Source organism: Phalangium opilio, unplaced genomic scaffold (assembly GCF_054372755.1).
Source record: "Phalangium opilio isolate 3A_F unplaced genomic scaffold, DU_Popi_V2 ptg000048l_1, whole genome shotgun sequence".
NCBI lineage: Eukaryota > Metazoa > Arthropoda > Arachnida > Opiliones > Phalangiidae > Phalangium > Phalangium opilio.
In genome coordinates this window covers 5,532,667-5,557,697 of record NW_028324170.1, presented here as the reverse complement: position 1 = coordinate 5,557,697, position 25,031 = coordinate 5,532,667, and the positions used below count along the sequence as shown (strand labels likewise).

At 34.2% G+C, this 25,031-nt stretch overlaps 2 protein-coding genes across 5 annotated transcripts; one reads left to right on the top strand and one right to left on the bottom strand.

The window, feature by feature from the left end:
- Window positions 1–43: 43 nt before the first annotated feature.
- On the bottom strand, window positions 44–16,187 carry LOC149673960 (mitogen-activated protein kinase kinase kinase 7-like). 3 transcript variants are annotated; one of them, XM_089839789.1, is made up of 15 exons: window positions 16,172–16,187; window positions 3,115–3,225; window positions 2,974–3,045; window positions 2,827–2,872; window positions 2,593–2,728; window positions 2,121–2,245; window positions 1,930–2,058; window positions 1,619–1,676; window positions 1,420–1,541; window positions 1,195–1,349; window positions 1,000–1,132; window positions 750–935; window positions 447–636; window positions 286–376; window positions 44–197 (listed from the first exon to the last, which is right to left on the bottom strand). In XM_089839789.1, the coding sequence occupies exons 3-15, from the start codon at window positions 2,974–2,976 to the stop codon at window positions 93–95; spliced, it is 1,479 nt and encodes a 492-aa protein (XP_089695915.1). In that variant the 5' UTR covers window positions 2,977–3,045; window positions 3,115–3,225; window positions 16,172–16,187; the 3' UTR covers window positions 44–92. The 3 variants fall into 3 exon arrangements, with proteins under 3 accessions (XP_089695915.1, XP_089695914.1, XP_089695913.1); XM_089839788.1 differs by lacking the exon at window positions 16,172–16,187 and adding an exon at window positions 6,455–6,665 and having other exon boundaries at window positions 447–633; XM_089839787.1 differs by lacking the exon at window positions 16,172–16,187 and adding an exon at window positions 6,455–6,663.
- LOC149673959 (LON peptidase N-terminal domain and RING finger protein 3) lies at window positions 7,083–24,591 on the top strand. 2 transcript variants are annotated; one of them, XM_089839781.1, is made up of 13 exons: window positions 7,083–7,219; window positions 14,054–14,331; window positions 14,455–15,176; window positions 16,096–16,214; window positions 20,195–20,317; window positions 20,422–20,601; window positions 21,184–21,283; window positions 21,434–21,512; window positions 21,615–21,729; window positions 22,014–22,135; window positions 22,266–22,442; window positions 22,527–22,714; window positions 22,842–24,591. In XM_089839781.1, exons 3-13 carry the CDS (start codon window positions 14,483–14,485, stop codon window positions 23,126–23,128), a joined length of 2,184 nt encoding a protein of 727 aa, XP_089695907.1. In that variant the 5' UTR covers window positions 7,083–7,219; window positions 14,054–14,331; window positions 14,455–14,482; the 3' UTR covers window positions 23,129–24,591. The 2 variants fall into 2 exon arrangements, with proteins under 2 accessions (XP_089695907.1, XP_089695906.1); XM_089839780.1 differs by having other exon boundaries at window positions 14,054–15,176.
- Window positions 24,592–25,031: the final 440 nt, after the last annotated feature.

The window sequence follows — 25,031 nt, the reverse complement described above, 5'->3', positions numbered from 1 at the left end:
CCCTGCCTATCATATTTCGTGCATATGTCAAGAAACAAATCAATTCAAGTCTTAAAATTTATTTAAAAAATAAAACGGTGTTTAATGTGTTTTTACAACATAACCCATTCATCAGAATTTTTCTGCTTCGGTTGATGTTGAGCTTTGATAAGTTCCAATTGTTTCCTCAGTTTATGACGGAACTTCAGAAGGCTTTCCTAAATAGCGAAAACGACCAGCATTTATAACAGTTCTCGAATTTGCTTACAAAACAACAACACCAATGTGTCTTCTCTTCATGTATACCTTTTCACTTTGCAATTGTTTATGTTCCTCAACAATTTCGCGTTGAATGTTGTGTTTTTGGATAAATCCTATTTCTTTGTCAAGTTCTTGCCTGAACAAGAAGAACGAGGGTTTAGGTTTCAAAGTTATTCGCGTTGCCGTTACTTTGACGAAAAACTTACTTTCGTTGCTTCAATAAGGATATTTCCGTCTTAACCTGTAAAAATTCTTGCGCCATTCTGCAATGAATTTCAAAGATTTCTTGAGACTCTGGACACGAAGGAGCGGGATATAATGGCTGTAAATTTGGTTCTAAACAAAGATAGGCGTTGAGTTGCGACAAATCCGAAGTTGTTTCATCACCGGAACCTGCTGAAGATTGAAAAATGCTTATTCTTATTCATGTTCAAATAAGATACAATTTCACCATGCGCATCTGAAAAAGCTCGCTTCCAACGACTTCTCCAATTGAAATTGATACTTACAAGAGACTGAAGAAGGCAAGGATTTCCTGCGGTTGTCATTTGGATCCAAATTTGCTTGGGCCAATTTTGTCGTTTGCAAATGACTCGTGCTTTTAGAAAGATCGTCTGTCGATTTACTGGCTATTTCATTTAGGGCCGTGATTTCGCGACTCATTGGTGTTCCGCAAGAACCAGTTCGGCGATGACCTGTTTAGAAATTACACCTCGATAACTAAAGCGCTGAAATTGTTGCTGTTACGCGCTTACAAACCTTTTTTAACTTCAGGCTTTTGTTCAAAAATGGTGCTCAAGTCGGCGGATCTTCGTTTATTCGCCGTGATGTCGTCTAATTTTTCTTTACTCGACGACAATGACGCTGGCGCGCTTGTCCTGAAGGGGCGAGCCTATGTCGAACATTAGGGATGACTCCAAATAATGTTATACAATTAAAATGCGTTATCCTTACTGGCACTTGAGCTGGCATTGGAGGAAGCACGATTGATCCAATTGAATTAATAACGCTGGTTCCTTGGAAAGTGGAAGAGCGCGATGACACGGAATTAGTGCCATCCTGATCCTCGGTAATTTCACTGACACTTTCTGAAGAATATTCCTCATGATCTTTATAGATGATGATAAACTGTTACGCGCTCGTGTACACTTACATTAACACTTAATCAACTGAACTCACAATATTGGGAAGGCGCGAATGTAATTGGCTTATCAGCACCATGAAAGAATTTGCTTAGAATTGTTAATTTTTCCTCAACTTCTGACATTGAAGGTCGCAATGACGGATTTTTGTCCCAACAGCTTCAAAAATTTCTCAATCATTAACTACACTCGAGTAATGGGGATGTTACGTAACGGATATATGTTGGTACCCTTACCGCGTCATTAAGGACTCAAGAGGCATTGGACAACCTTGTATCAGAGGTGGTCTTGTTCCTGTTAAAATATTAAGTATAATGGAACTTATATTTAATATGAGGAAACTACACCCGTATAACTGAATTTGTGTGGCATAATTATTTAGCTGTAGTTGCAAGCTTGAAAGTAACTTCATAAATCCCAATCCCACATTCAACACAAAAATTACCAACCCACTAAATGTATGATACAGGCTCATCCTCCCACTGTAAAGTTTGCCGCCATTTTGTCGCAATTAGCAGTAGCCATCATAAAAGGTGTTGATACATACCACTGTGAACAGCCCACATGATCCTAAAGGCAGGACCACCAATTTCATTAAATGGTTTCCTTCTTGTCAGAATTTGCCACAAAATAACTCCCCAGCTGAATACATCACATTTTTCGCTGTAATTATTACCTTCAAGCAGAAATGTATTAGTAGAGTATTTAGCAAGACGAAATGGCGCTTTCAATTCTTACTCTCAAATACTTCAGGGGCCATCCAGGCGGCGCTCCCCTTGCTGTTAGTCATCACTGTTTGCAAGTCGCAAGCTGTTCCAAAGTCGCAGATTTTCAAAACTGTTCCACCCAAAATTAGGAGCAAGCTAAGACAGATAAAAAAATTGGAATTTCCTTTACCAAGGCTTAAAACAGATGTGGGCGGCGCCCCTAACCAATCAGAGCACGCCCAAGAGGGCGGAGCTAATGTGGGCGGCGCCCCTAACCAATCAGAGCACGCCCAAGAGGGCGGAGCTAAAACTAGCCTTTGCTAAGCATAATGCGTCATTCAACTCAACCCCTTTACTATGGGAGCATCTAGTGACATTTTTTTAAACTAAACCATACATTTTTAATTTCAACTTTTCACTGCGTCATGACCAATTTTTTTTAGATAAAATAAGCCTTGCAATGACTTTACGAATATGGTTTCCCTGCTAAACCTAGTACTTACTTGGGAGGTTTAAGGTCTCTGTGTATCAAGGCCTTGGGTTTCATGTTATGCAAATACGCTATACCACTCGCGCATTGCAAGGCCCAACTTATAGCGTGTGCTGCAGTGTAATCAGGCTGAGGCTGCTGGTGTAGTACTAAATAAACAAACAGAAGATAAGCTATGCAAATCCTAATGTTTTAAGGCAACATTTATTCAACTGTTGTTTTGGAGAGCTATAGTGAATCTCCGTACCATTATAAAGGGATCCACCTTCAGCATACTCCATAACTAAGCAAACCTGAAATAAAAATGGTCTTTAACAAAACAATTGTTCACAGAATGATAGGTTTACTTTGAGAATCTCTTAAACTTTTGGTAATAGAGAGTATTTTTTAATACCATTGGAGGTCCTGTGCTCGCTCCATAGAAATTCACTATATTGGGATGACATACTCTTGATAATTGACGCACCTTAAACAATACATAATGACCCATTATTATGCAAAATTCATAAAAATTTACTTAATTAGAAATAATTACTTCAACTAAGAAGGCATTCTTTTCTTGATCAGTCTCAATCACTTTAACAGCCACAATTTTGTCTTTCCATTTGCCTTTTCTAACAGTACCAAATGAGCCCTTTCCAACAACCTATAACATTATAAATGAAAACTAATTCAATTTGCGCAAAATCCTGCCGCCCCCTCACCATTACGGGACACTCAAATATAGAGTAATGGCATCCCTCTGCCTTCGACTGTATTAAGTTATATGGGGAAATAACATGGGGTGCCATTAGTCTATGTCAAACACCCCATTTCCACCCTTCCAAAAATCGCGAAGTAACACAAGTTTTTAAAATGTTCCAATTCATTATATGCTAATAGACCCTCCTGATATTGACTCAGTATTATAACATAATTATTTTCATAATAAGTTTAAATTAGGTTTGGTTAAGTTTTTTTTCTAGGTTCATAATTATTATTTTACCGGTAGGATTTTACTTTACTTAACTAACTCAACCAACACTTGATTCTGACTAATTAGGCCACGGGGAGTTCGGAAAAAATAGTGAAAAAATTCTAAACCCGCCGCAAGTTGGTCAAAAACATTTTTGAAAATTTTAAAATTGCATGTACTTACCGCTATAGACTAAACGCACTATGCACTCAATCTTTGATAATATGCCGGGGGGAGGGCAACTATAAGAACTTCAAGGACTCGCGACGGAAGTATAGCTATGGAATTTTTAAGACCTACTTATTTTATCAAAACCATTCATTTTTGGTACTGGGATCGAAACGTAATCTGTGTAAAATTACAAAATATTGCGTAAAGAAAAATTTAGAAATGCCAAAAATAAGGAAAAGGAGAATATAGGCGAGAAATGGCGAAAATTACATTAGCGATATTTTAGTTTCTAAAACAAGCATTAAAACTTTTGGGAAGTATTTAAAAGTAAAACAATATTTTGGGAAAAAAGGCACTAATTGGTTTTTAAGTAACTAGGCCTAATCGCAAACAGAAATTTTGGAAAAGGTGGTAAATTAGCTAATAAGTAACCAAACCGAACCCTAAATAATAATATTTGAAAAGGTGGATTTTAATTGAGAAAAAAAAATTAGGAATAGGGCGCATTTTATTTGAGTTGTAAATGAAGTAATCATCAAAACTTTGGAAAAGGCTGACTTTAGTTGAGAAATATTTCAGAAAAGGTTGAATTCTATTTGGGTTGTAAATGAAGTAATCATCAAGTTTTTGGAGCAGGCTTCAAATAATTTGGGAAGCAAATGAACGCAAAGGCAAAATTATGGAAAATAGCGCGAATTATTTGGAAGTAAATGGTAATATTTGTAAAAGGCGTCATATTTTACAGCAATATTTTGGAAAAGGCGTCAAATTTTACAGCAATATTTTGGAAAAGCGTCATATTTTACAGAAATTATTATTTCGGAAGTAAATAAAGATAAACAATAATATTTTGGAAAAGGAGTAACATTATTTGGGAAGTAAATGAAAATAAACCACAATATTTTGGAAAAAACGTAACATTATTTGGGAAATAAATGAAGATAAACAACAATATTTTGGAAAAGGCGTAACATTATTTGGGAAGTAAATGAAGATAAACAACAATATTTTGGAAAAGGCGTAACATTATTTGGGAAGTAAATGAAGATAAACCACAATATTTTGGAAAAAAAGTAACATTATTTGGGAAATAAATGAAGATAAACAACAATATTTTGGAAAAGGCGTAACATTATTTGGGAAGTAAATGAAGATAACGTTATCCACAATATTTTGTAAAAGGCGTCATATTTTACAGCAATATTTTGGAAAAGGCGTCATATTTTACAGCAATATTTTGGAAAGGGCGTTATATTTTACAGCAATATTTTGGAAAAGGCGTCATATTTTACAGCAATATTTTGGAAAAGGCGTCATATTTTACAGCAATATTTTGGAAAAGGCGTCATATTTTACAGCAATATTTTGGAAAAGGCGTCAAATTTTACAGCAATATTTAGGAAAAGGCGTCAAATTTTACAGCAATATTTAGGAAAAGACGTCAAATTTTACAGCAATATTTAGGAAAAGGCGTCAAATTTTACAGCAATATCATAAAAAACTCTCCGTGAGAAACGAAGTGTGGCCTCCGCCAAGTGGTGTTTCTCGGGTAATACATTACGGCATAGCCATAAATATATTTGGAATTTCTAATTGTATTTAGTTCTTCTCTGGTAATTTGAAACCGTTTACAAAATATCGCTGTTTGTGTTTAGATATTTCAAAAAGAATAAGACGCCTTTTGCAAAATTTTGCTGTAAAATATGACGCCTTTTCCAAAATTTTCCTGTAAAGTAGAACTCCTTTTCCAAAATATTGCTGAAAAGTAGAACTCCTTTTCCAAAATATTGCTGAAAAGTAGAACTCCTTTTCCAAAATATTGCTGAAAAGTAGAACTCCTTTTCCAAAATATTGCTGTAAAATTTGACGCCTTTTCCAAAATATTGCTGTAAAATATGACGCCTTTTCCAAAATATTGCTGTAAAATATGACGCCTTTTCCAAAATATTGCTGTAAAATTTGACGCCATTTCCAATATATTGCTCTAAAATCGGACGCCTTTTCCAATATATTGCTCTAAAATCGGACGCCTTTTCTATAATATTATTGATGTAAAATATGACGGCTTTTCCAAATTATTGCTGTAAAATATGACGCCTTTTCCAAAATATTGTGGGTTATCTTCATTTACTTCCCAAATAATATTACGCCTTTTCCAAAATATTGTTGTTTATCTTCATTTATTTCCCAAATAATGTTACGTTTTTTCCAAAATATTGTTGTTTATCTTCATTTACTTCCCAAATAATGTTACGCCTTTTCCAAAATATTATTGTTTATCTTTATTTACTTCCGAAATAATCTACGCAATTTAGCAAAATATTATTGTTTATCTTCATTTACTTCCGAAATAATCTACGCAATTTAGCAAAATATCGTTGTTTATTTTTAAAATTGGAGCTTGCTTCAAATATTTTTCTATCCTGGTATGAGAATTGCAAATGTTTCAGTGGGTGTTTAAAATTTCATAGCTATTTTTTCGCAGTGTGTGCTCCCTGATTTCCGTCGCGATTATATTATTATATTTACCCCCCCCCCCCGGGTAGTTTTTCAAGATCTAGGGCAGAATGCGTTTAGGCGCGTAGCGGTCTTAATGGCGGTAGGTACTTGCAATTTTCAAAAAAATTTTGACCAACTTGCGGCGGGTTTAGAATTTTTTCACTATTTTTTCCGAACTCCCCGTGGTCTAATTAATCAGAAACAAGTGTTGGTTGGGTTAGTTAAGTAAAGTAAAATCCTACCATTTTACCTGCAAAAGTGTAATTTCATTTGAATCAATTTCTTCGACAAATCTTTGGTTGTCCATGAAGCTGACTAATTAAAGTACCTTTACAGAAGCTCCAGTTATTATAATTTATCACATAATACATCGATTATACGCGTTAACGAATAATTTCTCGAAATAACAATAGTGGCATACTGACATTCGAAAAAGGCACCAATAACTACCCCCGACCTTTGCTCTACGTAAAGAGCAGACGACGCAAGAACTATTATTTCTCTTTTCCGGGATTATTTTCTTGGAGTATTTTAATTGGAGTAACAATGAAAGTTTCCTTAAGAATACTTTACATTGTACCTTAGTCTACCAAAATACTACTCCGTGGTGACAGATGTGAATGGAAACGGTCCATAATAATAGCCTAATAAATAATATCAAACTAAGTTGTATGCGACGAAGGAAATTATTTTTCCATGATTTTACGTATGTTTCATTTCATTACAATTATGAGGGATAGAAAATTTTATCTATTATGTTTCTTTCTAATTAAGAGGTATAGAGTAGTGGCACTACATGTTAATTGCTCATAGAACATAACGTAACCAAAGGCAGGGAGGTGCCATTGCTCTATTCAGATACAAACCTGTATGAAATTTCAGTTCCTAAAGAACGGCCAACCTGCGCCTCTAAATATATGTTCTCGCTTATCCCATTGTTTATGACTTAGTTGGCCTTGCTAGGAAGGTTTTTTTTTTCTTCTTTCTTCTTTTCAAAAGTGCATTACGTAAGTAGGTTTGGGGCCACACTTTTTTACAGAATTACAGAAAGTGCCTACAAGTGCCCTCAGTAGGAAAACTACTATAGCAGTAGTTTTATAGAAAAAGACTTATATTTAAGTTAATTACCAGTGAAACTGGTTCAAAATTGCATATATATAATAAGTAAACTATGATCTATATTATAAACCATTTTAAAACTTAATTCCGAACTAATTTACTTAAATTTAAGGGTGACTACAACTTACTATTTTACAGAAAATGCTTATATTTAAGTTAATTACGGGTCGAATTAATTCAAATTTACTATACATAATCAGAAACGTGTTTGGTTTAATATACACTACTTAGCTAGTTAATAACTAGCTATTATCTCACTTAAATTCGGGGTGTCTACAACACACTATTTTACAGAAAATGAATTATTTAAGTTAATTACGGGTCAAATTAATTCAAATTTACTATACATAATCAGAAACGTGTTTGGTTTAATATACAATACTTAAATAGTTAATAACTAGCTATTTTCTCACTTAAATTCAGGGTGCCTACAACACACTATTTTACAGAAAATGAATTATTTAAGTTAATTACTGGTCAAATTAATTCAAATTTACTATACATAATCAGAAACGTGTTTGGTTTAATATACACTGCTTAAATAGTTAATAACTAGCTATTTTCTCACTTAAATTCGGGGTGTCTACAACACACTATTTTACAGATTCATGGGTGCCTCCAAATATACTATTTTACAGAAAATGCTTATATTTAAGTTAATTATCGATCAAATTATTTCAAATTACCTACATCTACTAAGAATATTACGCTCTATAATATAAACGCGTTTAAAAATTAATTTCTATCAAATATACTTAAATTTAAGGGTGCATACAGATTTTGTACTCGGGAAAAGATGACTTACAGGAGGCACTATTTTACAGAAAATGATTATATTTAAGTTAATTACGGGTCAAATTAATTCAAATTACCTACATCTACTAAGAATATTACGCTCTATAATAAAAACGCGTTTAAAAATTAATTTCTATCAAATATACTTAAATTTAAGGGTGCATACAGATTTTGTACTCGGGAAAAGATGACTTACAGGAGGCACTATTTTACAGAAAATGCTTATATTTAAGTTAATTACGGGTCAAATTAATTCAAATTTACTATACATAATCAGAAACGTGTTTGGTTTAATATACACTACTTAAATAGTTAATAACTAGCTATTATCTCACTTAAATTCGGGGTGTCTACAACACACTATTTTACAGAAAATGAATTATTTAAGTTAATTACTGGTCAAATTAATTAAAATTTACTATACATAATCAGAAACGTGTTTGGTTTAATATACACTGCTTAAATAGTTAATAACTAGCTATTTTCTCACTTAAATTCGGGGTGTCTACAACACACTATTTTACAGATTCATGGGTGCCTCCAAATATACTATTTTACAGAAAATGCTTATATTTAAGTTAATTATCGATCAAATTATTTCAAATTACCTACATCTACTAAGAATATTACGCTCTATAATATAAACGCGTTTAAAAATTAATTTCTATCAAATATACTTAAATTTAAGGGTGCATACAGATTTTGTACTCGGGAAAAGATGACTTACAGGAGGCACTATTTTACAGAAAATGATTATATTTAAGTTAATTACGGGTCAAATTAATTCAAATTACCTACATCTACTAAGAATATTACGCTCTATAATATAAACGCGTTAATTTCTATCAAATATACTTAAATTTAAGGGTGCATACAGATTTTGTACTCGGGAAAAGATGACTTACAGGAGGCACTATTTTACAGAAAATGCTTATATTTAAGTTAATTACGGGTCAAATTAATTCAAATTTACTATACATAATCAGAAACGTGTTTGGTTTAATATACACTACTTAAATAGTTAATAACTAGCTATAATCTCACTTAAATTCGGGGTGTCTACAACACACTATTTTACAGAAAATGAATTATTTAAGTTAATTACGGGTCAAATTAATTCAAATTTACTATACATAATCAGAAACGTGTTTGGTTTAATATACACTACTTAAATAGTTAATAACTAGCTATTTTCTCACTTAAATTCAGGGTGCCTACAACACATTATTTTACAGATTCATGGGTGCCTCCAAATGTACTATTTTACAGAAAATGCGATTATTTAAGTTAATTACGAGTAGTAATCATACTTAAACTGAGGAAGGCAACAAGACTTTCGTAATCTTGTCTACTGGGGTAAGAATTTTACCAAAATGTGAATATTTAAGTTAATTAAGTATGAAATTAAATCTAACTTGGATTATAATGCTATTTGAGTGTGATGTTCAAATTAAACACTATAAAAAGTAAATTGTGCCAATTAAACTTACGGTAAGGGTGCCTTCAAAATATTGCTAAAGGAAAACCACGGCCACAGCGGTTTGAACTGTCCAAAATGCTTTTATTTAACATAACTATTAAAGTAATGAAATTTAATTTGTTAATGTGTCATATGAATGTGGTGCTCAATTTAAACGCAATTTAATGTTAATTGCGAGCAATTATTCTCAAATATAAGTTGCCTACAACTTACATAATACAATTTTACATAACCTGGGTGCCTACGAGACACAATTTTACCAAAACGCTTTCATTTAACTTAATTTTGGATGGAATTCGATCTAAGTTGGTACATATACATTTGAGATTGCGCTGATTAATTTAAACGCGACTTAAAATTAATTCTGAGCAATTATTTTCAAATAAATGGTGCCTACAACTTTTGAATTTTACATAACCTGCGTGCCTACAAGACACTATTTTACCAAAACGCTTTCATTTCACTTAATTTGGATGGAATTCAATCTAAGTTGGTACATATACATTTATGATTGCGCTGATTAATTTAAACGCGATTTAAAGTTAATTCTGAGCAATTATTCTCAAATATAAGTGGCCTACAAATTTTGAATTTTACATAACCTGGGTGTCTACAACTTTTGAATTTTACATAACCTGGGTAGTGATCGTACGGGGTGTGATTTTTGTCGGGTCGGGTTCCGGGTCGGGTTGCGAAAAAAAACCCGGAAAATCGGGTCGGGTCGGGTCGGGGTTTCCTTTTTAATAATATAAATGGAATTAACATATTCTAAAAAATTATACATAGTAGCTATGTACTATGTAATGTAAGGAATTTATTTTCTGTAATTTAGTTCCAAGTTATCACTGCTTTAATGAATCCAATAGTAGGCGATTCTGCCATATCATTGCTATCTGATATAACGTCGTGGAAGGGATTGGGGTAACTAATTGTCCCAGAACAGGTGCGTCTTCCATCTGTAAAGTTTCCAAATTGTCCTTGCCCTTGGCAATGGCTGAATGGGGTTTCTGGTACTCGTGAAACTCTTCTACCACTTTTTCAATTTTGAAATCAATTGCTCGCAACTTAACACACAATTAATACATTGGCGTTTGACGGACGACCATGAAATTGCCGAAATATATCAGTTTTCTACTGGCTTTCGAAGCCTCTAGACAGAAAAAAATTAAATATTCAAGCTCGCCCTAATCAGATTCGAGTTCCTATCTACTGCAACACAAAGCGCGACCGTAAATAATAACTTACCCTCTACTACGGGCCCACCCCGAATTTTTTTTAACCCGACTTCAAAATTGACTGGCCGGGTCGGGTCGGGTCGGGTCGGGTTGGAAAAAGCCGGGGATCCCCGACTTCCCGGGTCGGGTTCGGGTTCCCCGTACGATCACTAAACCTGGGTGCCTACAAGACACTATTTTATCAGAACGCTTTCATTTAACTTAATTTTGGATGGATTTCAATCTAAGTTGGTACATATATATTTGAGATTGCGACGATTAATTTAAAGGCAACACAGTTTCTCGATGCAACTACCCTTTTTGAAACACTCTGTATAAATTAACGGAATAATTTTTGTTAATGGTTTTGATGTTATTTTATCAATTTAAAACAACAGCACTCCTCCGTTTTGAACCATTAAATTATTAAATAACAAAAGAATTAACACAACAGTTATCCAGGAAAAAATTGGTGTGATGGGTTATATTGGAGAAATTTGATCACATTAAAATTTATTAAATATGACGCAAAGCAATAGGACTAGGGCGCTTACTAGACCCAAAAGCTATCATCTGTGTGGGCTAATTATTTTTGGATTACATGATATGGGGTATACAAGTTTCTAGTACCCCTAGCACGTGACGTGATTTATTAATGGCCCCTCGACAACTATGCGTTTTACAAGTTACAGTCTAAGAGGGAAAGGCGCGGGGTAAAACTCTGCCTTCCATCTCGCTTTTTAGCCCCACCGCTGTGGGTGTTTTGGATCTGAGAGTGCACAAACACAGCACTAGAGCAACTCTCTTGTATCTCCGGATACTTAGGGTTGCCTACCCCCTTTTCCCGTCGAAAGGGTGTATTGTCTATCGCGCTTTGTAAAACGCATAGTTGTCGAGGGGCCATTAATAAATCACGTCACGTGCTAGGGGTACTAGAAACTTGTATACCCCATATCATGTAATCCAAAAATAATTAGCCCACACAGATGATAGCTTTTGGGTCTAGTAAGCGCCCTAGTCCTATTGCTTTGCGTCATATTTAATAAATTTTAATGTGATCAAATTTCTCCAATATAACCCATCACACCAATTTTTTCCTGGTTATGTAAAATTCAAAAGTTGTAGACACCCAGGTTATGTAAAATTCAAAATTTGTAGGCCACTTATATTTGAGAATAATTGCTCAGAATTAACTTTAAATCGCGTTTAAATTAATCAGCGCAATCATAAATGTATATGTACCAACTTAGATTGAATTCCATCCAAATTAAGTGAAATGAAAGCGTTTTGGTAAAATAGTGTCTTGTAGGCACGCAGGTTATGTAAAATTCAAAAGTTGTAGGCACCATTTATTTGAAAATAATTGCTCAGAATTAATTTTAAGTCGCGTTTAAATTAATCAGCGCAATCTCAAATGTATATGTACCAACTTAGATCGAATTCCATCCAAAATTAAGTTAAATGAAAGCGTTTTGGTAAAATTGTGTCTCGTAGGCACCCAGGTTATGTAAAATTGTATTATGTAAGTTGTAGGCAACTTATATTTGAGAATAATTGCTCGCAATTAACATTAAATTGCGTTTAAATTGAGCACCACATTCATATGACACATTAACAAATTAAATTTCATTACTTTAATAGTTATGTTAAATAAAAGCATTTTGGACAGTTCAAACCGCTGTGGCCGTGGTTTTCCTTTAGCAATATTTTGAAGGCACCCTTACCGTAAGTTTAATTGGCACAATTTACTTTTTATAGTGTTTAATTTGAACATCACACTCAAATAGCATTATAATCCAAGTTAGATTTAATTTCATACTTAATTAACTTAAATATTCACATTTTGGTAAAATTCTTACCCCAGTAGACAAGATTACGAAAGTCTTGTTGCCTTCCTCAGTTTAAGTATGATTACTACTCGTAATTAACTTAAATAATCGCATTTTCTGTAAAATAGTACATTTGGAGGCACCCATGAATCTGTAAAATAATGTGTTGTAGGCACCCTGAATTTAAGTGAGAAAATAGCTAGTTATTAACTATTTAAGTAGTGTATATTAAACCAAACACGTTTCTGATTATGTATAGTAAATTTGAATTAATTTGACCCGTAATTAACTTAAATAATTCATTTTCTGTAAAATAGTGTGTTGTAGACACCCCGAATTTAAGTGAGATAATAGCTAGTTATTAACTATTTAAGTAGTGTATATTAAACCAAACACGTTTCTGATTATGTATAGTAAATTTGAATTAATTTGACCCGTAATTAACTTAAATATAAGCATTTTCTGTAAAATAGTGCCTCCTGTAAGTCATCTTTTCCCGAGTACAAAATCTGTATGCACCCTTAAATTTAAGTATATTTGATAGAAATTAACGCGTTTATATTATAGAGCGTAATATTCTTAGTAGATGTAGGTAATTTGAATTAATTTGACCCGTAATTAACTTAAATATAATCATTTTCTGTAAAATAGTGCCTCCTGTAAGTCATCTTTTCCCGAGTACAAAATCTGTATGCACCCTTAAATTTAAGTATATTTGATAGAAATTAATTTTTAAACGCGTTTATATTATAGAGCGTAATATTCTTAGTAGATGTAGGTAATTTGAAATAATTTGATCGATAATTAACTTAAATATAAGCATTTTCTGTAAAATAGTATATTTGGAGGCACCCATGAATCTGTAAAATAGTGTGTTGTAGACACCCCGAATTTAAGTGAGAAAATAGCTAGTTATTAACTATTTAAGCAGTGTATATTAAACCAAACACGTTTCTGATTATGTATAGTAAATTTTAATTAATTTGACCAGTAATTAACTTAAATAATTCATTTTCTGTAAAATAGTGTGTTGTAGACACCCCGAATTTAAGTGAGATAATAGCTAGTTATTAACTAGCTAAGTAGTGTATATTAAACCAAACACGTTTCTGATTATGTATAGTAAATTTGAATTAATTTGACCCGTAATTAACTTAAATATAAGCATTTTCTGTAAAATAGTAAGTTGTAGTCACCCTTAAATTTAAGTAAATTAGTTCGGAATTAAGTTTTAAAATGGTTTATAATATAGATCATAGTTTACTTATTATATATATACAATTTTGAACCAGTTTCACCGGTAATTAACTTAAATATAAGTCTTTTTCTATAAAACTACTGCTATAGTAGTTTTCCTACTGAGGGCACTTGTAGGCACTTTCTGTAATTCTGTAAAAAAGTGGCGGCCGTAGGTTTGTTATGTAAGTTTCCAACAAGAACCATCGGGACCACTGAGTAAAGTAAAGTTGATGTCAAGTCGCGTTTCGTCGCGACGGTGCTTACAGTACCGTGGTTTATAAATACATGAACACTTTAATTCGCAAAAATGAACCGTATTCGATTAATTAATGTGATACTTTAATTAATGAAGATTACCCGTTTCCCGTTTTCGTCATCTGTGTAATAAATCTCGAGTTATATAAGTTGCTTATGCAAGTTATGTAATGTCCCAAAGCTTAACTAACTAATAGTAAGTCAATATTTAACATTTTTTAACTTCAAATTCTTAATTAGTAGCGCTTAAATACTAATTAAAACATTTTTAATTAACTCACGAACGCGATTGAGCACAAACCTAATTAATTTCGCGAAGTCGTGGTTAGGGTAATTTAAACACTGGTATGACTACAAACTGCGACGACAGACCAAAGAGCAGCGGTACAGGGTGTAAAACAAAATCTGAACGTTATAAACCGTATGCTGATTTCAGCTTTGAACATAAACAATCTTTATCCGAAAGTAGCTCCAAAGGTTGCGCGGCGAATTTATGGAAAAATAAATATTGTAATGGTGGAGGACGTAAAAAGATGACTGATGGCTACTCGAGCGCGTCAGGTTCATCATCGGTGGAACAGTTTCTTAGTTTAGAACACTCAGTACAAAATGTAGTTGACGCCGTAGCTCTTTACGATGATCCCTTTACATTTCATCGTTACATTAACGTCGTTGATTGTTACGCTTGTCGGAACTTGATGTTAGAACCGGTGACACTTCCATGTGGTCATACTTTATGTAAAAAATGCGCGGTTGTTAATGTTAAAGTTGACACGAGTACGGGCTGGCCTTTACTGAATGGCAATGTTGAAGGATCAACTTCCAGTTTGACAACTTGTAGTAGTAGCGCAACTTGCGAAAGATGCAAACACTCTTACAATCCATCGAATTTAAAAACGAATGTGGTGATTGCAAGGATTATCGAAAAATGGTGGCCAAATGCAACCAAAGTCGCTCTTTTGAGGAAAGAGGCCAATGCGCTTGTTGAAAGTAATCTCCTCGAAGAGGCAATCATAAAGTTTAAAGCTTCCCTAAAAACGGGTACGTATGAATTGCATATCAATTAAAAGTTAGAAATGGCATCTAGACTGAAATCTCGTCGAAATATCATGATTCACTAAGAATTTGTTGATATATCTTAGAACCTTTACTATAAGTTCATGGAACTATCAGGGAACCTTTACTAAAAATTCTTCAAATTATCAGGGACCCTTTACTAAAACTTATGCGAAATGCCAGGGGACCTTTACTGAAAATTAGATAAAATTTCAGGGTAGCTTTAGTGAAAATTAGACGAAATGTCAGGGTACCGTTAGTGAAAATTAGACCAAATGTCAGGGTACCGTTAGTGAAAATTAGACGAAATGTCAGGGCACCGTTAGTGAAAGTTAGACGAAATGTCAGGGCACCGTTAGTGAAAGTTAGACGAAATGTCAGCGTACCATTAGTGAAAGTTAGACGAAATGTCAGCGTACCATTAGTGAAAGTTAGACGAAATGTCAGCGTACCGTTAGTGAAAGTTAGACGAAATGTCAGGGCACCGTTAGTGAAAGTTAGACGAAATGTCAGCGTACCGTTAGTGAAAGTTAGACGAAATGTCAGCGTACCGTTAGTGAAAGTTAGACGAAATGTCAGCGTACCGTTAGTGAAAGTTAGACGAAATATTAGGTGACCTTTAGTGAAATTAGACGAAATATCAGGGGACCTTTACTGAAAATTAGACGAAATGTCAGGGTACCTTTAGTGAAAATTAGACGAAATATTAGGTGACCTTTGGTGAAAATTAGACGAAACAGTGAACCTTTATTTAAAATTAGACGAATTATCAGGGAACCCTTACTAAAAATTCGTCACAGAAAACTGAAAAGATTTGTCAAATGGAAAAATCAAGGAATAACACCACATATAGTTGTGCTAAACGAATATATTACAATATTATTTCTATTCCGTTTTTCTATAGATCCGCAAGATTATTGCAGCGCGTTAGAACTTGCTGAAGTCCTCTTAAAAATTGGCCGGGCGGAAGATTCACTTACCTATGCAGAAAATGCCATTAAAAACAATCCAAAAATTGGAAAGGTAACTATTGATCTATTTGTAACGCATTCATTTTTCTACAGCTTCTGAATCAAAATTTTAATATCTGGTACTCAATAATCCTGGTTTTATATAATCTTTGAGCAGCTTGGAAGTGGCAAGAATTGTCACTAAAAATCCAATTTTCAATAGGAACCTTTGGGGGTTTTCCAAGCTGCTTAAACACCTAGTTTTTTTTTTGAAACCATTTATCTGCAGTTTTTCTTTTTGGGGTTTTTTTACGATTACACATTGTGGTGAAATGATTTAGCTGATATAGGCATAGAACCATAAGTGTAGAACTAGAATATATTGAAAAAATGCGTATGTAGTTTAGAATAAATAGATTAACAAGAAGGAACAGCTATCGAACTGTTATTTTGTCTAAATAACGTTATTAAAGGGTTAGGGGTAGTATTTTTTAGTTTTAAATGCTTTAAAATGTCAAAATTGAGCAGCTAATTGGTTAGTTTTTGCTCTTAGACAAGTGAAAATATTTCTAAAACAAAAGGGACACAGCCCATAGTTTAGATTGGTGATGACGTCATAACTAGGCGCCATCTGGTGAAGATTTTTAGCTAGAAATTGGTGGGTGCTCCATATTGCGTGCTATGCGTGACTGTGATGTCCAGCGGCTCCCCTACAAGGCGACTTTCCCCCTGTACTCCAGTTTTGGCTTGGCAAAGGCTAGTGGGCGGGATTAATAAGTGCACTTATAAACCCCGCCCACAAATGTCTCCTGCCTTCGCCAAGCCAAAACTGGAGCTCTTAAGGAAAGTCAACTTGTAGGGGATCCGCTGGACCCGCGCTTTGCTTTAAGTCATAAGAGTGTCTCCTAAAGACGTGCCTTAAGATTAGTCTCAATTTACACATTTATGACGTCATATGTCTATGTACCTATTTTATTAAACCGCTTCTCAAACAACTAAACTAACATATTCAAATTTTCAAGTGTTTTTGAAAAATATCAAAATGTTATGGTAGTCAAAATATGACACTTCAAAAAAAAAAGTGTTATACGCTTGACAAGCCGCTCAAAGACTATAGGCCTAAATAAATTTTAAATAATATTTATTGTTTATGTAACAAATGGAAGCTTACATAAACGCGCGATATATAATTGATTTTTTATTACCTGTTATCTACCACGTGATAATCTAGTATGACTGGTTATATAAGAAGTGAAGCTGTTATATAAAACCTTAGAGCTTGAATAATCAATGAAGAGGAATGGCCAATATAGACCTGAGAGACCTCTTCCCTTTAAAATCTACCTTACATAACACGTAGAGTTTCGAGTTTAATAAAAAAAAAATAGTTTAGATATGATAGTGATTAATAAGAGTGCGCAAGGACGCTAATTGGCAGAATTCTAAATAGATGAAAGAGTAGATTTTTTTAATTACTTATTTTAGTTATTTTTTTTAAAGGGAGGGTGAAGTGGAAAATCAAGTGATTTTTTTATCGATTCTTCTTCTAATTATAAGACCAGTCTGTATAGTGAAACATTCAGAAAATACTTCCGAATGATTTTAAAATTCAAATTAGGTTCCGATTTTAATTTAAGAATAATTCAAAGTATCCCCCTCCGACCAATCGCGTAACGCCCTGCCTTTTTGTTAACAAAATTCTCGTGGCACGATTGTCACATCGCGCGCAAATTTTATCAAATCTGGCGATAAATTTCATTCGACACACGGAGCGTGCCACGAGAATTTTATTAATAAAAAGGCAGGACGTTACGCGATTGGTCGGAGGGGGATACTTTGAATTATCCTTAAAATCGGAACCTAATTTGAATTTTAATATCATCCGGAAGTATTTTCTGAATGTTTCACTATGCAGACTAGTCTTATAATTAGAAGAAGAGTCGATAAAAAAAATTACTTTATTTTCCACTTCACCCTCCCTTTAAGTGTTAATTTAGGTACATTTACGTGATGTTATATGGGAAAAAGGCCATAATTCGAGAATCTACCGCTACTTTTTATCATGTTTGCCAGTTGCCATATAAGCATAAGTTTATAAGATATGTTTCATAAGTTTGACACTACCATAGATAATAAAGAGAAGGATCGGAAGGGAGACCTTCTTCCATGGGGATTGTAAAATAAGCTGATAAAATTAGCAGGGAGCCCAGCGGTCCTATAATTCCTATAAAATCCTATATTTTTGAACCAGTCCTATAATTTCATGAAAGGTCCTATAATATCTTATATTTTTGACTTAGTCGAAGTTTTCGTATAGTTTAGCGTCAAATTTATCAAAATTTAGCTGTTTTTATCGAGATCACATTTGAATAGACACCGAAATTGCGGAGCTCGCTTAGGATTTTTTATACGTTATATTATATTTTAATTACGTTCCTCTGAATTTTCGAAGTAAAATCCAATTAGTTATTTTTGTCTTTTGTGAGATAATTTAAGCCCCAAAATTGTATTATATATGAGCATTTTTAGTCCTATATTTTCCTATAAAAAACACATTTTTTCTCCTATAAAATCCTCTAATTCCGGAAAAAAATTCCTATTTTTCCTATAAGGAATTTAAATTTCTGACTGGGCTCCCTGCCATAGAGAGCTTTCAGTAGTACGTCACACCCTCCCAAGTCTTACCACTGTTCTGGTAGCCATATTGGGTGGTCTCAGCTTCATTCCTGCTTTAAACCCACCAATATGACAGCGTAAATTACGTCACGAGACTCAGCTCCTCCTCCAACTGAAACCTCTCTATACAGGGAAAAATTAGTAAATTTTGAAGTGACTGATATTATGCCTAGGTCGGGGGAAAATAATTGTGTCGTATGAAAATTGACATTTTCTCTTCTTGAATATTTTAAATTAAAATTACTTTTCAGTTAGATCAATGGTTAAAGATGTCTAATTCGATAAATCAGTTCATTTCATTTCATTTTGATTATTCGATTTTAAACGGGAATATTCATACAACACCCCTAATTTATATGTAAAGCGGAGAAAATTATTTGTCCTCCAAAATGCATAAATTAATTCTATCTTCAATAAGGCTTGATCAAGTATCTCTGTTTCATATTCTCCCATATTACACGGCGTTCGTTCATTTGTATTAAAATAATAAAAACTTGATTAGATAGGTGTAAAAATACTATGTGCGTCTTCAGCGCCACCTTTCTCCGCACCTACCTTCGCTACGAGTTCACGTACCCCAATTTAAACATAGTAACATTATTTTCCTACACTCTAAATTTACAAATACTTTTTCATTTAGTTGAATAAATAAATTGTTTGATTAAAAATATTAATTTTGAGACTATTTGTAAGTAATAACAAAACTAAAAGTTGTTTGTGAAATATTTTGGGTGAAGTTTATTGATAAGATGTATATTTTGAAATATTTTTACTGTCACCTTTTTATGGCTCTCTGTAGTACAAGGCTTTTGACGTCATTAATGAAGTGGTTTTTTTTTTTTCTTAATAATTTCAAGTATCTCAAGGCTATACTTACTCGTTTATAGGACAGCGCACTCTATCTGCTAAGACCGTTAATGCCAGGGAAAAACTTGTTTTAAAATAAAATGCAGTGGCATTCTTGTTTAATAAAATTCATGTGATTTAGATTCAATGTAAATTCTAGTGAAATTTAGTCACTTGCAGTGTGTTCTAAACTCTTATGTCGCGACAAGTTCCTATGTTGTGAAATTTGAAAAATGTGTTCGCGAGATTTTCAAATTATCTTCTAATTTCGAGTTAAAAACGTAATACTAAATAGGGTTCATTAACAAAATTGACGTAATGTATTACTGCCTCGTCTAATATTGACCAACAAATAATTATCCTCACTGTTTCAAAGATTCTAATTTAGTCACCAAGCTTGTTTAACACGGGCTTTAGAATCATAGTTACGGCAAATATTTTCGACGTACAGACGCGATTTCAAAGAAATAGAATAATTATATCATCTTAGATAATTAGTACAAATATTTTTTTTTGGTTTGTTTGTTTCAGAATTATTTTGTAAAATCGGGCGCTCTAGTTAGTCTGGGTCGATACGAAGATGCCGTATTCTCGTATTTGTATTGCTTACGTTTTGGGTACAACATATCAGAAGTTAAAAAGGAAATATCAAAGGTATAATTGAAATTCAAGCGACGCTTTCTATTTGATACATTATAAAACGTTTTGTTTGTAAAAACTTAACAACAACAACAAAATACATTTTTTTGTTGACGCAGCTCTTTCAGAAAATAGTCCAACAGGGTCAACTATGCCATAGAGTTTCTTCCCATAGTTTGTGTAATTCCATCTCCTCAAAAGGCAGAGGTGATCCAAAGAAATCAAACTATCTAGCCAATGATCTTAGTAGCGAAAACTGCACTACTTCCTTCATTCCAGAGGGTTTCTCTGCAAAAATGGTAAAGTTACGCGCTCGATTAATCCTTTCCGTTTTAACTAACCGGCGCTAATGTATCACTATCCCAAGCACTACAGTGTCTTGATATTTAAAAACTCTTTTAAATTTCGAGTCAAAAGCGTAAATCGGTTTCCATATTTAAATTATTCGCATTCATAATTGAAATAGTGCGAGCGAGGAACTCCGCGTTGTTGAGGACGTTAGAGTGATATCTCAAATTAATATAAACACTGTCAAGTTCCAAGAAATAAAATACCTATAACGCGAGAAAAATCTTCCAGAAGAAGTTTAGTAGTAACGAGAAGCGTCATTTTTGGTTATTAGCTAGATTACCTATATTTGTTTTAATATCACACCAGCGTTATTAACAGACAGACAAAATAACGCGTTTCCTATGTTAGTGATTCGCCATTGTTTGTCGCAGAAGTGTATGAATTGTGCATGTACTGTATATTTTCATAGAAATTAATACTCAACCCTCTCAAAAAACGAGAAATTTTGAATCTTAAGGAATTATGTTAGTAGAGCCTCGATCCAGAATTAAATCGTGACATTCTCGTTAAATAAAATCTTATTTGTTTAGAAATCCAAGCTGAGTCAATGCCAAGTCAAAAAGGAAGCTGAACGTTTACGAAAACTTTACGATCGATGTATGCAACAAGTTGACATCATTAATGGAACAAGTAATATGAAATAATATAAGAAATAATTAAAGAAACCCGAGAAATACATATATTTGATTAATAATACCTTATTGATAAAACAAGCCCTATTCAACCAATTAGAATTCTGATACTAATTTGGCTTGTTTTCTTCTTTTTTTTTGTCCTTAGGACTTTGTGAATTGAATGTTAGGCCTGTCAACTGGGACAATGTTGACAAGCAAGATCTAGAATGTCCTTTATGCATGAGGTATGTAGACTAAAGTATAATCCTCGCATCACCTTCATTTCTCTACTATATTTTACGCCAGTGAAACTTTTAGTCTCAACAAGTATTGTCTCTCATTTATAGGCTTTTATGGGAACCCGTGACCACTCCGTGTGGACACACGTATTGTCGTAGATGCCTCGATAGAAGCCTAGATCACCAGGTTCTCTGTCCATTATGCAAAACTTCTCTGGAAGAGGTAACCAAATCATTCTACATAAAATTTTTATGCACCATCGCGAAACACGCATTTTTTACTTTTGCGGTCTTTATGGCTGCAAAAGTATTGGTTTAACACCTCCAGGATGAGCTGTCCTAGTTCCGCCCCCCCCTTTTCGCGTGCAGTATTCTGAAATTTTTAAATAGTAGTCCGAACCACTTACTTTGAATCGAACTCGATACCTACGCTTATACTTTCTGAAATATTTCATTTTTTTTTTTTTTCATAAATACGTATTGCATACATTTTTCCCCGCCCTTTAGTATTTGGCTGAACGAAGGAGTGTGATTACAGAGGCGCTCGAATTAACCATTCAGAACTTTCTGCCCAATGAAGCTGAGGAAAGGAAAAAATCAAATGAAGAGGAATTACTAGCAATCAAAAGGTATGACAATCCTTCCCCCATAAGCGTCATAAGTCGCCATAAATTCAAATAATATTTGGTTTTAGCTTAGTTCTAATCACAAATTCATCTATTTCAATACAATCGCGTTGCTTTATCCCCCTTTGTGTAGAGCCGGAACAGATTCTATGCAAGACGTGCCTCTTTTCATCTGTACAATCGCATTCCCTACGGTTCGATGCCCTTTACACATTTTTGAGCCAAGATATCGGCTTATGACGAGACAATGTATCGAATCGGGATCTAGAATGTTTGGAATGTGCCCTTCTCTTCCACACGAGGAAAATGGGTTCGTTAATTGTTATTTCTATAGTAGTCTATGCTATAACATTTTTATTAAAACAGTATAGTCAATCTCTGATATTTTATTCAGAACAATTTACGGCACAATGTTGATGATCAGGGATATGCAGTTTTTGCCAGATGGAAGGTCCATTTTGGAAACCGTGGGTAGACGGAGATTCAAAGTCTTGGAGTTGAGCATGCGCGATGGTTACCATACTGGCACTATTGAATACATTAACGATGATCCTGTTGAAGGGGGAGATCAAGCTATAGAGGGTATTGGAAGTTTCAAAAGAAATTTTGAAGCATTTTTTTTTTAGGCCTGACAACTTTGTCCCTCGCTGCAAACACTTACAATTGTCACTTTCTTAGCTTTTCCGACTTAATTCATTTTTCTTCACAGAACTGAAGAGTCTTCAGGAGTTGGTATACGGACTGAGTGACGTCTGGTTTAGCACTTTACCGGAAGAGACGCAACTTCGAATTAACCAACACTTTGGACCAAAACCCTCTTTACCTAATGACAATCTTTTTAGCGATGCAAATGGTCCAGCCTGGCTCTGGTGGTTAGTGGCAGTCTTGCCCCTCGAGTCATCCTATCAAATGAATCTGCTTTGTACCACTTCTTATCGTAAGAGACTCGAATTAACGCATAGACTTCTAGATTATTGTATTTTAAATCCATTCTGATTCAAACTGATAGCGAAACGGGAAAAAGGGAGGGGGGGGGGAAGATTTTTAACCTTTTCGTTGTTATACCCGCAAATACATAAGCTCTATAAAAATTGGCGTCATGGTTGCACTTTATACTTTGAGATCCCGTGATCTACAAAATAGTTCAGGCCATATAAGTAATTTTTAGGATTTTTTTTTTTAAGTTTAGAGAATTGTAGATGAAAAGGCTTGCCGGGAAAATTAATTATTTATTAGCTACAACTCTCTACATTTAAGTATATTTAGTTATTTACAGACAGAATTAGTAGACTGCCCCATTTTGACCCTTCCCCATTAATTAATTAAGTATGCACTGATTGCTATTTTGTACGGTAAATCGTTAATACATGTTACTTTTTCCAAGTTTTCGAAATCATACCCGTTTTATACTTTAAGGGACATTTTGCGTGAGAAAAGAGTATCTTTTTTTTTTTTTTTTTCAAATCTATTAAGCCTACGTACAGTACATACGTTGCGATATCTGTAGCAAGCAACATAGGACACTTTGTGAAGGGTTCAAAGTTTAAAATAAATTAATCTTCTTCGCTTCAAAATGGTAATATAGGCTCGAAAACATTAAAGGGGCTAACCGGCGCTGTTGGGGTGAAGTCCGCCCTTAGTTCAGCGGGAAAACACCCAGCTCTTTGGCCATAAGAAATGGCGCCACCGTCGCGGTGGGCGGGTAAGCAATACGCTAACCAACAGTTTGACCCCCCCTTCACCCCAACAGCTCCGGCCAGCCCCTTTAAGAAAAAACGGCAATTCGCGTGAATTTTCGAGGTTCGAAAGTTCTGAAATGAATTCAAACATTTATACACGGTTTTTCTAATAATTAGTGGCGGTCTCATTGGTATGGTAAAAGATTCAGCCAATTAAAGAACGGAACACGAAAAGCATAGACTCGTAGTACTTGACAAGCCTAAGCGATCAGTTTTTGAGCCTTTTTTTGTCGCTTCCTTCTTTGGCTGGTATTCGTTAGCCTAGAAACTTTAAAAATCACTTCAGTAACAGCGCAAATGGTTGGCGAGAGTTCTATTAACATTTTTTCAGTCCAGGTTATCGTTCCGTTCCGAAGTAAATAAAATTAATATCTTTGAACCCTTCATATTCGTTTAAGACCACCAACAAGAGACACAAAGTCGTGTTACACTTACACATACCTACTACAGATATGAAATGTCTGGCGTCTGCTGGAAATAACGTTTTTTCTACATAATCTTTCACTAATTTTAAAACAGTTCAATCTTTATCCTCGAAAATAAATAAATATGCAAACTTTTAAGCAAACGGTAATTGGTAAAACTGATTAAAATTGGATTTTAAATAAAATTCTATCGTGCCTATTTCTATAGGGCTCTACGGTTCTAAAATTTGTAACGTGTGAAAGAAATGTATTTATCTAAAATATATATAGTTTAAATAAACGCAATATAACTGTGTGTGAAGTTCCAATTCATATTTCATGACGAAGGAACTGAAAAACGTGATGCCTTCAGGAGAGAGCAATGCAAAACCGCGCAGGTACAAGATATGTTCCATAAGTTCGTCACTGAGAGCTTGTCACTCATGAAGTGACTTAGTGAAACGTCATACATTCTTCTAAAGCGACGATTGGTGAGACGCTGTCAAAAGCTTAGTAGAGACAAAATAGGAAGACGGACTGCAAAATGAAGTGTAGTCAATTCTCTGTTGTCGTTCTCGAACTAGCTCTCGGTAAGAAGTTATATCAGTATCTCAGAGAGAAGGTATAAGATGCCTTTGTATTCGCGCCCCATATTCCCAGTCCCCCTTTCAAAATACAAGGGGGGACGTAAAAGGAGGCCGCCGGGCTATTTCGCCTCTCCTCAGTCGGAAAATAAGTAATTTTCGTCATTCGCGT

Coding starts and splice junctions, on each gene's coding strand:
- LOC149673960 (XM_089839787.1), bottom strand. CDS start 6,511: ATGGACAACCAAAGATTTGTCGAAGAAATTGATTCAAATGAAATTACA. Junction 2,059..2,120: donor GGCCCCTGAAGTATTTGAGA/GTAAGAATTGAA, acceptor TTCTGCTTGAAG/GTAATAATTACAGCGAAAAA. Junction 377..446: donor TCCTTATTGAAGCAACGAAA/GTAAGTTTTTCG, acceptor CTTCTTGTTCAG/GCAAGAACTTGACAAAGAAA.
- LOC149673959 (XM_089839781.1), top strand. CDS start 14,483: ATGACTACAAACTGCGACGACAGACCAAAGAGCAGCGGTACAGGGTGT. Junction 20,318..20,421: donor TTAAAAAGGAAATATCAAAG/GTATAATTGAAA, acceptor TTGTTGACGCAG/CTCTTTCAGAAAATAGTCCA. Junction 22,136..22,265: donor GAATTACTAGCAATCAAAAG/GTATGACAATCC, acceptor CCCTTTGTGTAG/AGCCGGAACAGATTCTATGC.